We start from the raw sequence: 13,607 nt of genomic DNA, 5'->3' as shown, positions 1-13,607 counted from the left end.
TCCGCAGTGTTGTGAGTTTTCTTTTTGTTTCAGACCAGAATGCCTTAATTTGGAGTTTCCAAATAACAAACACAGGTAGTTACAGACATTTATGCATGAAATTAAGTTGTTCTGTCATCTTTATCTTCCTCCAGTCTGAGGCCTCTGGATGTGGAGTTCATGAGGCGTCTCAGTAAAGTGGTCAACATTGTCCCCGTCATTGCCAAGGCCGACACACTCACCCTAGAGGAGAGGGACTACTTTAAACAGACGGTGAGAGTGTGTGTGTGTGTGTGTGTGTGTGTGTGTGTGTGTGTGTGTGTGTGTGTGTGTGTTAGATGAGAGGTGCTTTGAAAAGTGTCTGAAAATATTTTGTGTGCGTGTGAGGCTGGTTTTTAACATGTGACTTTGGTTAATCTGATCCACTCATCACACCTGCAATAACCTGTAGCAGGTCTTTAAGATTAAAATAAATGGATGAGTAAACAACAGTCGACAGATTCCTCTCACTAACATGTGTATGCATTGCCACAACCACAGGTTGGTAACATATGAAGAGCTGCCAGGCACCACAAACAAAAGCCATCTGGGCAAACCCACATTGTACCTATGCTGGGAAATACTGTATCATCTCTATAACTGTAACACTTTGAAAGTCATGCTCAGTCCAGACTGAAGCAATTAAGAACTCTTTATTTGAAGCATTTATTTACTGAGCGGCGTTCCAGAACTCTTAAGTCTGGCTCTTCTTTAGATGGGGGACCTCTGCCCAGTTGCCAAGCGAGCGGGCAGGCCCTTCGTTACCAGTGAATTACTGGGTGATCGTACGAGTCAGCAAGTTCAGAGAGGTCATCGCTGTGTGGTACATCATTTAAAAAAAAAAACACAACCTCTATTTAACATGACCAGAATTAAAGGAACTTGGAAGTAGCAGTTTGGTGAACAATGAATATTTATCAGTTTCTACAAGTAATCCAAGTTAATTTCCCTGTTTTTGATACTACTATGTGGTAGTTGAAGCGTTTTACAGTTTGGTGGTCATCTATAAGTGCTGCTCATATTTCTAGCCATGCTAGCAGCCATTAAACAACTATTGAAGGGTTAAGCACAAACTTTTGCACAGACAGTCATGATTCTCAGGCATTGTCTCCTAATGAGTTTTGTGATCCCTAGATTTTCCATTAGCACCAGCATGAAGTTCACATTTTTGTTTTTTTAGTGAAATGTCTTGAAAGCTGTTAGATGAATTGCTGTAAAATTTAGTACAGATATCCATGGTGCCCAGAGAACTAATCCTATTGATCCCTTGACTTTGGTTTATGATTTAATACTATCAGCCTTAGCTGTATTTTGTGATTAGTGCTAATTAGCAAATCTTAGCATGCTAACACGATGGTGAACACAATAAACATTATATCTGCTTAAGTGTTTACATTGCATCAGAATCAGCTTTATATGGGCATTTCAGTGCCTAAGTACAGCCTCACAGAGCAGCTAGCATGGCTGTATACTCTTAGTTTTGTTTCAGTAGGTCCTTAACTGCCCTTTAAAATCAGAAGAGCTGGGACAAAACTATATGGTCAGCAAATTTACAGACTAAACATTGGAAATATATCAAAGGTTTAATTTAACATGCAGATTTTTAGCAGTAGTCTAGTTGTTCCTCTCGGGGGTTGTTTTGTTTTTACTTGGTATGTTACATTATTCTCATTCATAGAAAACTAACACCAAATGAGACTCACCAAGCAGATAATCCTCCACTGTGAAGTCACAGCCATCAACCTCCTTATCACGGCTTCCCCTGCAACAAAAGATTCTCGCTCCACCTGGCTTGAGTCTCTGCTACATCTCTTCCTCAGTGTGTTTCTGTTAGATAATTCTCAAACCACAGGAGGCAGACAGTCACCTTCCTTACTCTGTCATTTCCTTTATCTTTCAAGCTCTCCTTCCAACACTACAAACTTCCCTAAAAGCTTTTTCATTTTAGAGGTGCACGATGGGAGTCTTTGCTACCATTTTCCCCATGATGCCTGTAACACAGTCCAATAAGAACAAAGCAGGGATTGGCCCTGGCACAGAATGGAAGCTGCAGGGCTTGTAGTTGGATTGTTTTGGTTGGCCGCACATGCTCTGTATGACCCTGAAGATGATTGACTAAAAGCATCTGCCAATTGTTGTTTTTACTTTCCCTACAGCCACTAACAAAAAGAAAAAGCGTGTTTTTTTCTATTAAATGTTCACCCTGTGTCCAGCAGTGAGTGCTTGTTTGCATTCCTCTAATTGAGAGTTGATGTGGCTTTTATTGTAAAAGTTTACTTGCTTTGCATCCTCTAACCTGAGAAAGCTTCCATGCATAAGTAATGAAATGTTTGATCTAGGACCAACTGGAAATTGTCTTTCATTTAAAGGACATTTTCCCATTCTAAAGACATAGAATAGGGAAGACCACTTTATATACCTCTGTCTGGATTGTTTCCTAAGAGCTGTTAACCTCAATGTTAACTCCTCCGTGTCAAGGGATAAGGAACCATTTAGTGTCAACACCAGCCAGAATAACATAACAAAAAGTGTTTATTTATGTCCTCTAGTGGGTCTGCGCAGCTCTAATTTAAGTCTCCAAAACCCGACTTATATGCCTGTATGTAAACAGGATTCAGTCCAAGCATCAAGTGTTTTTTACATGTTTGGTCACTGATTGACTTAAATGTTGGTGAGATGATGGATGAAGGGTTTGATCCTAATTGATTGTTTTTGTTTGCCAATCTGACTTCCCCTTTTTCAGTGTCTGTTTCAGCTCTTGTTATAGAAACATTTGTGTAATGATTTAACAATTGTGAATTTATAAAAAGAAGACTGCTTTAGAGTCGTAAAGTATCCACTATTTAACTGAATTAGTTGGTCAAATATATACACTACCGGTCAATAGTTTGGGGTCACTTACAAATTTCAATTTTACTCCATTATAGACAGGATACCAGCTGATCTGAGTGGGTGGCTTATCTTTAATGCAATATCTACATTTCCCATTATCAGCAACCATTCATCCAATGTTCCAAATGCTCATTTTCATCATCATTTACTAATCTGATATTATTTTAAAAAACTAACTAAGAAAACATTAAACAACCCTTTTGCAATTATGTAAGCACATAATGTAATCTGGAAACTGCTGCCCTGGTTAAAAAAAACAAGGCAACTGATCTCAGCTGGGATTCTGTCTATAATGTAGTCCAATGGAAATTTGTGAGTGACCCCAAACTTTTGACTGGTAGTGTATATATGATAACTTCTGTGCTGTTACTGTGTATTTTGCCAATTTGAGGTAACGTTTCCATGTGTCATTGTGCTTGGCTTTGTGCAGATCAGGGAAGAGCTGCGAGCCAATGGAATCGATGTTTACCCTCAGAAAGAGTTTGACGAAGATGCAGACGACAGGATGATCAATGATAAAATCAGGGTACATTTACAGGCTCAGTCGGTTCAATAGATGGTCTCCTTTTGTGGCTCAAGCATTTGACATATCAATATTGTGTTTGTGTGCGTGTGCGTGTGTTTATGTTCATGCAACAGGAGATGATCCCTTTTGCTGTTGTGGGCAGTGACCAGGAGTACCAGGTGAACGGAAAGAAGATTCTGGGAAGGAAAACAAAATGGGGCACCATAGAGGGTAATACTTAAGAAACACACACACACACACACACACACACACACACACACACACACACACACACACACACACACACACACACACACACACACACACACACACACACACACACACACACACACTTGCACAGCTGGTTACTTGTCCTGCCAAACAGACAATAGAAAATGATTTATCAGGCACAATAATGTTTCCTAATAGTCTAAACACATAACAGCACTGGTTAAAGGTGCCCAGCCACACATATTTCATTACTTTGTGGTAATGTCTGAAGTTCTACCGCGGACTCGATAACATTTCTTTGTGTAAAAATGTTTCACGCCATTCTAGTGCGGTATAGAACGCCTTCTAGAAGACTCAACTCAATTTGTGCCAGTTCCCATTGATATTCAACAAGCTAAGCTGATTGAATCTGATTGGCTAAGAGCTAGCCAATGAGAGCTTAGCTATTAGCATCCTTTACCAAGCGCTACTGGGCAAGCTCATGAATAGTAATGAGCGCAGGCGACATGACATCAGACTGACCAGCTTTTGTAATTGGCCTGATTTCTCCGCTTATTTATCAGGCGCTAGCGCTGACAGGGAAGGTAGCAGTTGATTTTCACATTCACGACATAACACAAACACATATGGACCTAACACATTTTAAAAAATGCAAATACAAATGGTTTTGTGTCTTTAAAGTGAAAGTCCACTTGAGACAAATCCATTGAGGTTTATTAAAGGCCGCATTCCCCCAGCCTGCCTATGGTACCCCAGTGGATAGAGATGGTGACAGGTGTAAACTAAGCCCTGGGTATCCTGCTCTGCCTTTGAGAAAATGAAAGCTCAGATGGGCCGATCTGGAATCTTGCTCCTTATGAGGTCATAAGAAGCAAGGTTACCTCCCCTTTCTCTGCTTTGCTTGCCCAGAGAATGTGGCCCTCCCATGAGAGAGAGACATCATGGCTTTCAATCGAGCAAAGTGGCAGTTGGTCAAATCCACACCCCCCACCTTGCCTAAGAAGTGGCACATACTCAAAGCTCATTGAAGGACTGGCTCTAGTGGCTGTAATTCTGCACCAAGGCCGAATTTTGAGAGAGAGACTTCAGATACAGTGTTAGGGGCTCACTAAGGTCTATATAAAACCCTCCAAAGAGCACCATGTCATGTGACCTTTAATTCTTAACTTTATATATTAGATTGTCATAATACTATTATAATATCCATCTACATGAGGGAATTTAACACTAAAATGTCTCATTTGCCACACTCACAACTGGGTCACACCTGTTAGTTGACAGGCCATCTAATTGAATCACTCTGATTAATAATAAAATCACATGCAGGCTATCCGGTAAGTTGATGGCAATTATGCAACGCACCAGCAACAACATGGTGAAACAGCTTTGCATGAAAACAACAGATTCACAATTTTCAATTCATGGAAATTACGACATGTGGCTTTAAAATCTGGCCAGCTGGTTAAACCATCTGTTCTTTGACTACAAGGCACTTGTTTACATACATATCTCTGCATCTGTAACTAGGGACACGTATGAGACAAGGGGAAGAGATTTACAAGGACTTTCTGTGTCCTTCGGGATAACACAGACACACTGCCTCACACACACTTGTACGCAGCAACTGTGATACAGTTTACATTTGTTGGCCTGTACTTCATGCTCACACTGCCAAGGAGGTTCTTAGCAAGTGAATGTCCTCACCTCGTCTGTGTGTGTTATGATGATGCTGATGAAGGACAAAAGGACAGCTGAAGGAGGCCCGGACAAGGGACCATCAATAAAAATAAACCATTTTTGTATATCTTGTAAATGATTCCGACTGCAGCATCTAAAAAAGCTGCTTGTCTAGTTCCTCTTTGATTCCTGGCCTACTGGTTCACTGGGAATGTGACCTTTGAAGACATTGTGAGAAATAACCTATAGCTACTTAAAGTCTACTCAGGGCCTCTTCAACTCTTTAAGTGGTTGACGTTCCACCGAAGAGAGATGTCCCCTCTAAATCTCTCAGATGGTTTTATTTAAATAACAGAATATAATTTTTAGAAAGAAAACGCAAATAGCGGTAAAAATATTCAATATTTCACAATTATTTTTTTTATTGACTACAAATTGGTGTAGCAGAAATGTGTTTGTTTTTCCTTCCTATTAAGGATTGCATTGTTCCAACATGAACCTCAGAAATGCATTTCAAGCTTAAACAAGGCTGTTGTACTCCCTGAAAAGATGACATTTCCAAGGTAGTACCATGGGCCCTTTTAGTGTTAGGTATTTGAAGGTGACTACTACTCTCTCAGCATGCATCATGAAATTAACTTCACAGAATGGCGGTGGCAAGAGAGGCGAAGTACATGGATTGTGGGACAAATGCCGTCTTGTCTGGCTGAAAGAACAATGGCTCCTTTCTAGTAGAGCCAGGTGGTGGGAGAGGGGGAACACGGAAAAGGAGGAGAGAGGAAGCTGCTGCTCTGTCGGACTTGTCGGCACCGACATAATTTAGGCCTCAGAGGAGAAGTCAGTATAAATCCCCACTGGAAAAGAAACGGTTTAATTTCAAGGATTGGAGAAACATTTAGAGATGGAGGGAGGAAAAGGAATACACATGCATTTAAATGTATATATTGTACAGTATATTGTAGGTACAAGTAGAGAGTGGCGATACCAGCAGGGTAGCTTGTTTCAAGTTAGCAGCGTCTTCCTTCAACGCCACTAATCAGCGCTCACAGACTCAGCAGTTATTCCACTCTCCTCCTTTCAAAGAGAGTTTAATTTCCTGCCCATGGATTTCAAAGCTTTACATAAATAGCACCCTCCTTTTTTCATTTACACTCTTGACATAATCTATAATTCAAACATGTGTTAGCCCTACTGGAGGCACCAGCGGCTTGTCACTGGGAGTATGTTAAAATGTTTCACTTAAAGTTTTCCAATATAGAGGAAAGCCGAGATGTATTAAATTACTCCAAAGCTGAGCAGTGTGTTATCTTGGCTTAAGAAAATTGCTGGAGATGTCATGTTAGAGGATGCCCTTCAGTTGACTTGTGAGCAACACTGCCATTTTGTGGTGCTTTGAGGAATGGCAAGTAATGTGGAATAGAAGGGATAATATTTAGTTATCGCATTTCATTTGTTGGACATCTTTCGTGTGTGTGTGTGTGTGTGTGTGTGTGTGTGTGTGTGTGTGTGTGTGTGTGTGTGTGTGTGTGTGTGTGTGTGTGTGTGTGTGTGTGTGTGTGTGTGTGTGTGTGTGTGTGTGTGTGTGTGTGTGTGTGTGTGTGTGTGTGTGTGTGGTAATTTAACTGCTGCATAAAACAGTCTGATGGGAATCTCTCAAGTTATGTAATTCAACTAATATTTGCTATTTTTATTTTCTGCAGTTGAGAATATTGCACACTGTGAGTTTGCTTACCTGCGGGACCTCCTCATCAGGTGAGCTTGCATTTTAATTCTAGAGTTTATTGTATAACCAATATATATGAAAGTATATAAAAGACATGCTATGGATGGACCAAGCCTCCTGCTAGAGAAGAAGCAACTCACTTTGTGTTGAAATTAATTGGAAACAGCCCAAAGGCTCTATGAAGCTTCACTTTCCTACTAAAATCAATACTAATGAAATTCTTTTAGATAGGTTGAGTGCTTACCTAGTCAGTGTTACAACAGGCGTTTCTACAGCGGCTCTCTATGACATGTTGGCATTTGAGTTGCTTGTTGGTACAGGAGTATAATCAATGCCAACCTTTAGGCAAACGCAATGGTTCTCCAAACCTTTTCAATTAAAAATGACTAGGTATACATTGGTAACATACTGTAACATACAACATACAAAAATATAGATTTTATCTGTAAATTAACATTTAAAAAAATTACATTTAATAGTATAGGTATTTTTTGACTTTTTAGAAGAATCCCAACATATGATAACTTTCCCCTTGTAGATGAACTTGTCCAGTGTGGGACAGCTACCGTCCACTATTCACAAAAAGCTCACAACTAATGCAACACTCTCTTGGCCTGTGCCCTGGCCCCTACTTTAGTAATCAAAGAATTATAAAGTAACACATTTTGCTCATTGTAGGCATTATGCTGTAACACTATAGTTAATACTTACTGGTGTTGTAATACTGTTTGCTGTCTTGCAGGACACACATGCAGAACATAAAGGACATCACGGGCAGCATCCACTATGAGACATATCGTGTCCGCAGGTTAAATGAGTCCAATGGCCATTTCAGCTCACACCCATCTGACAATCCTGCTGATCAGCCAAAGGCCATCAGTCAGCCTGAGGGGCAGCTCAGCGCCCCGCAGGCCAACGGAGTGGCTGCTCAGCATGAAGCCCTCTCCCACGAGGTGTAGAGCCAATATATGACATCCGGACACAGCCAGGCACAAACATACATGTATTCTGCATACATAAACAAGCCCACATGCACACAAACACACACTCATGCTGTGAAGCCCATTTCTGGAAGGACCCTTTTCTGCCTGGAAAAAAAGCAACCTAACCACAGGAAGTTCCAAGACCGAGTAAATCCCAACATTTTCCTTTAGTGAGCAAAATGTAGATCCACACACTGCACAAAACTCCGCTTGTTTGGTTCTCCCCATCTTCCAGACTGCATAATGCATCTTCATTCAGGATTGTTTGCAATAAACCCAAAAAGTTAACAGGTAATGGATAAACAAAAGAAAATCTATACATATCTCATTACTGAACTCTGGCTGCTTGGTTTATTTTTAAAGCATTAGCTGGCTGTAGTAGAGTGCAGTATTCATTGAAGTAGGAAGGAAACCATCATCAGTAGAGATTTTGATCAGAATAAACTAGTATGATGGAAAAAAAAAGAGTGCCCATAAGAGAAAACAAAGCCTGTTTTGGACAGAATAGCTTTGCAGGATCTTGGGGTGACTGGAGGTTTCGCCATGCACGGCGACCCAGATGGGGAGAAATGGAAAACAGTCATTCAAAGTGAAGAAGAGCATATCGGAAGAAATTAACTCTTAACTAGGATTAAGTGTTTAAGGTTTAGGATTAACTGGGCCACTGGCCTGGTCTGCTTTGTGTTGTGGTGCATAGTTTTGTATAGCTACTAGGGTTAAGTAGGATACTTAGATTAGGTTTATAGTATCATGGAGAAAGCAAAGATATTATTGACACCTCTGCACTGCAAAATAATAATAAAAAACATAAGCAGTGGCAGTGTGGAGTAGCTTTTGGAGAATTTAGTCCTATTGTCAATTTTCTGTTTTTAAAACCCCTTTTTGCCAAACCGTCCTGTCTCTTTCCATATAATGCCAATGTTGTGTAATACAGTCATACCTTGCATTTTATATTACTCATTCACTGTTGTATTTTCATTGCAGTTCAGGTTCTATTATATACAATGAGAGTTGTAAAGTCTGTACAACTGTTGTCCAATGCAGCTGTTTTGTCCATTTAGTTTTTCTGACTGTAAATCAAATAAAAGTAATTTTTTGGTATGTTTTAAAGAAAAGCACATGCAGCATATAGAATTGATTTATGAATAGGTATTTATGTGCATGTTAAGTGTAATCCGTTTAATTCAACGTTCATTCCAGCTGTTGGCTTGCAGAGGTTTGTTGCAGGTCTCCAACAGTGATGATCTTTTATCTTTACTAAGTGTGTATTTCTTGTGGCCTGTATTCACACAGTACGTTGTACCCTGTTGGCTAGGCTGCACTATAACTTGCACCAAAGTGCAAAAGTTGTCGATATTTGTATATTGAATATTCACAATTATATATCTTGCCAATAGGTAATGGTTAGAATGGTAACATTTACAAGATTAAAGCAGATTTTTTCATAGGTGTTTTTCTATCCCTGAAAGCAACGCCAATAAAATTACAGAGAAAGTTTTTAATATTTGTGTTAAATGTGTGCATTGATAGAAACTCAAGGGATATTTTAAAGAGGCTACATTTAAACTTGCAACATATTTTCCTAACAAAAAGTGTATTTTCTGCCTCTTCCAAGTCGAACCAAAAACATGTTCCATACATATAGAAGAGACAATACATTCAAAAACCAAGAGACCTATTGTCTTCAGATACAGTTATTGGGTTTGCTTACTGTTGTATAGTTCTTGTGTAATTTGTAATGGTATCATCAGATTATCTTTGATATGCTATCTAAAAGAATAAAGATTGGTATTTTTGTTGTTTAAAGTTGATTGTCTTGATTTTCAAAAATTAGAAACTTTATTCAGTGAAGAGGGGCCACTTAGAGCTGATGCTTCTCTATGCTGATAATTCCCAAAGGTTTAAAGATTCTCGCAATGTTAAACCCATGAACACATGTCGATATTGATTAGCTGTTTTCATTTATATATGTATAAAACATGCAGCACACACTACACAATACAAGCCCAAGTGAGAGGAAATGTGAATTTGCAGCTTTGCAGTGGCATCACACACCACACAGCACAGCTTCAACAGGGCTTCTCATTTACACCTCCCGTCACATCCTTTCTCAAACACCCTGCTGAACGTGATGTGTTGACAGTGTGGTCTGTTGAAGGTCATTGTCACCCTTTTCACACGTTGGGGCTCCTGCTGTGGCTTTCCCAACCATCTCTGTGTTTGATTTATTGTTTTGAATCTCCTGTGTGCTGCTGAGGACAACACCGCCAGACTGACAAATGACAAAGTGAAGGAGAGAGACAGTTAAAGTTCCAGCAAAATCAGTATATATTAAAAACTCACCTGACGTTGACACTTCTATCTAAGCTGTTTTACAAGGAAGCCAACCTGAAGGTGAGTGACAATGACAACCGTCGCACTGCTATGACAGGCCCACAGCTCGGCACAGGTACTAAACTAGTTTGGTGATGCACATGAACCCACACCTGTGCTTTCTCATTGGTGCAGCATGTTTCATTTAACGACTTTGTCTATGTAATTGTAAAATTTGTTATTAATAACTGTCAGAGTAACCATCTTCAACCAAAGTCTACACGGCATTTTACACTGCATGACACCAGGACAGATTTGTTCAAAAATCAGATGGATTACTTTATGGCACAGAGAAAGACTCTCTGAGCAAAACTTCCTCTTTAAGTGTCAGCTTGTGGAAAAACTGAAATAACTGTGTGTGTGTGTGTGTGTGTGTGTGTGTGTGTGTGTGTGTGTGTGTGTGTGTGTGTGTGTGTGTGTGTGTGTGTGTGAGACTGTCTATGTTTTTACTTGATTCAGCTAATACATTTCATAAGATGGCCTTCATCAGTTTGTTTTGAGGGAGTAAAATCCCAATCTACAGTATATACACGTAGTTGCCAGTTTATTAGGTAGCCTACACATAACTATTATTTTCTGAAAAGCTTTATTTTGAAAATGTTCTGTTGTAGGTCAGCATCCTTGAGAGTCCGGCCTAATTGGATAATTGATGGTGATTTGTGGCGTTCAAGTAGGCTGTGCTTTCGCTTGCTCTGTAAATCCTGATGAATGCTGAAAAGTTGGTTCACTCGGGTAAGTCAGTTTGGTCACGCTCTCTTTTCAGTTGCTTTTCTTGTCATTTGACCAACAGTTGGATTTTTTTTTAGTTCTAGTTTGCTGTGCATTCATTTCATCACACAATCCATGCGAAATTAGAAAATGTAGTGCGCAACTGAGTTGAAACACACACTTATTGCCTACACTTCATCATCACATACCTAGGCTAATTTAAATTATTTAATATCGTGGTATTTTAATTATGAGGTGAGAGATGTGTGCTACTAAAATGCATTTTAACATTTCAAACCATATTCGATTTGAATCTTCAAATGGCAATCAACATGTTTACATTTTTGGCTACTTTATTTTAGCTAGCTACCTACTTATAGGCTAACTAGCGTCCTTGATGCTAGCTAGCCACGTACAAGGTGGGTATAGGGTACAGTTTACTAAGGACATACTAACTGGGCTACTGCTACTTGCTGTTCCAGAGTCCCCATTTTATTTCTGTATGAGTAAAGTAAATGTATAATGTTATGATATTTCGAAAGAAATATTACTAAGTGACAACCATGTATTATTGAATGACAACAAAGCACCCAGAGGGCGCCTTTGCACCCTCCTTATTACAGCATGCATTAGATGGTACTGTAGAATGACTTCTATTCTTCTAAAAAACAGAAGTTAACAGGAAGGCTGTCTCTAACAGCTAGCATGTGCCTACTCATTGAAGTCTTTATTTTTAACAAATATGTAGATAGAAGTCACAAGAACAGAAGAAACCCCCCCCTGGGAGGCTTTAAACAGGGTTTGCAGCAGTGTTCTCCAGTATTAGCAGATTAACTATGTGCAACATGTAGCAGCACACTGTGAAACACTGGGAGGTCTAAATTAATTAGCCATTCAGCAACACCCAACTGCATGATTTTAAGTTATGTCTGCTCAAGCAAGGTAAATCTGATGAGCTTTTAAATCTGATAGCATAGTGAAATGTTATTCACCACTTTCTCTCAGATGGTGAGCGGTCTGTCTGCAGGTGGCTGGCTGGGCTTGGGGCTCTGTGATGATGTGCCTGCTGGATTGACAGCATTGGCAGGTGGAGATCGGAAAGGTGTGTGTGTGCTTGTGTGCGCTCTCCTTTCCCTATGGTGCTTGATAATAATTCACAGGGGCTATAGCTATTTCATTGGGATGGAAAAACAGTAAATGGATCGGCTCCAACCCTGTAACTATTTATTTTAAGAAGGAAAGGGTGGCGTGCCTCTTCCCTCCACAACAGAGCTGCATTAGAAATATACAAATTCATGCCAAATCTAACAGCAGGTACATTATGTGTCTCAGCTGGATCATATCACCTAATATATCATTGCACTTCACCCAGCACCATATTTCTCCACGACGGCACATTACCAGTATCTACTGGCATGGAAACAGTGATTCACCTTGCATTTCCTTTTTTAGAAATAAAGCCAATACACAATTCTGCCATTCTGTAATTTAATCGTGTCTTTGTCTGTAATGGCTGTTTATCAGATACAAAACTACAGGCTAGAGTAGTATCTAATCAAAGGCAAAAGAAAAGCCATATTTTAAGAAAGAAAAGAGAGAGATGGAAAAAATGAAGCCTACTGTGCTGAAAAACACAGCTTTTCTTGTTGATTCACTGGCTCTGTTGATACCAGGCAGAGTTCTACCAGCCAGACGGCCAACTAGCCAACCTGATTCCAGTTCACCATCTGACTGGTAAGCCTATTGTGGAGCGAGCCAACGCCTGTCTGTACTGGTGTGCCACCAGTGGCTAGTTGTCTTGCTTCTCTGTCTTAAACGCACATGCACGCGCGCACACACCTTTCGCCAGCCTCTGTCTTTTTCAGAGCTACTTAGACACACAGAGAACAGCAGAGAACGTTATGTCTGACTATTCATCAGCCACGAGAACAACCCCAAAACATAAGATCGTCATCCGTTGCCCAGCTCACACACTCCCTGCCACGCTGCTCAGCGCCTCCAAAGTAATCATCGCAAGGTAATTTGGCAATTAGTTGCCGTTCGTTAATGGCTTTGCATTTATTAAAATTGTGCATGCCGACGATTGTGTTTTGTGTTATGCTGGTCCTTCCTGGATAATCAGCACCTTTTAAAATGACCAACTTTTTGACACAAATGCAAATATATGTACACACAGACCACTAGTATTCTCTAATCCTCTGCCCGATTTACCCTTGAGCCCTGCCAACTCACTCTCCCGGACACAAAGCACGGTGACCGTATTTGTTGTTGATCAACGCTTATGTGAAACATCCATCTGTTCCTTTGCTTAATTTGGATTGTGCTTGTTTCTATTCATGTTCCCGCCCCTCGTACTCCGCTCTGTCCTCCCCTCGCCCCCATCCACACCTCCTGCATCATCCTCCTCCGCCACCTTTCCATCTCCTTCCCGACGCTCCAACATCAGGAGCAACTCGTCTGCCTGGATTGCAGCCAGCTCTTAGAGTGGGGTGGGGGG

General features: G+C 40.3%; 1 protein-coding gene across 8 annotated transcripts in view; it reads left to right on the top strand.

Annotated features, from left to right (window-relative positions):
• Positions 1-9,835, top strand: part of sept9b (septin 9b) — a 73,944-nt gene extending 64,109 nt beyond the window's left edge. For all 8 annotated transcript variants that reach the window (XM_034896951.1, XM_034896958.1, XM_034896925.1 and 5 more), the window contains 5 exons: positions 135-252; positions 3,341-3,436; positions 3,550-3,646; positions 7,024-7,075; positions 7,789-9,835. In XM_034896951.1, the coding sequence (XP_034752842.1) occupies positions 135-252; positions 3,341-3,436; positions 3,550-3,646; positions 7,024-7,075; positions 7,789-8,005 (580 nt within the window). In that variant the 3' untranslated portion in view covers positions 8,006-9,835. The remainder of the gene's footprint in view (positions 1-134; positions 253-3,340; positions 3,437-3,549; positions 3,647-7,023; positions 7,076-7,788) is intronic.
• The last annotated feature ends 3,772 nt before the right edge of the window (positions 9,836-13,607 follow it).

The sequence above is a fragment of the Etheostoma cragini genome, chromosome 2 (assembly GCF_013103735.1).
Source record: "Etheostoma cragini isolate CJK2018 chromosome 2, CSU_Ecrag_1.0, whole genome shotgun sequence".
Taxonomy (NCBI): domain Eukaryota; kingdom Metazoa; phylum Chordata; class Actinopteri; order Perciformes; family Percidae; genus Etheostoma; species Etheostoma cragini.
The sequence above is the reverse complement of the archived record's forward strand: the minus strand, read 5'-3'. Positions and strand labels throughout refer to the sequence as shown.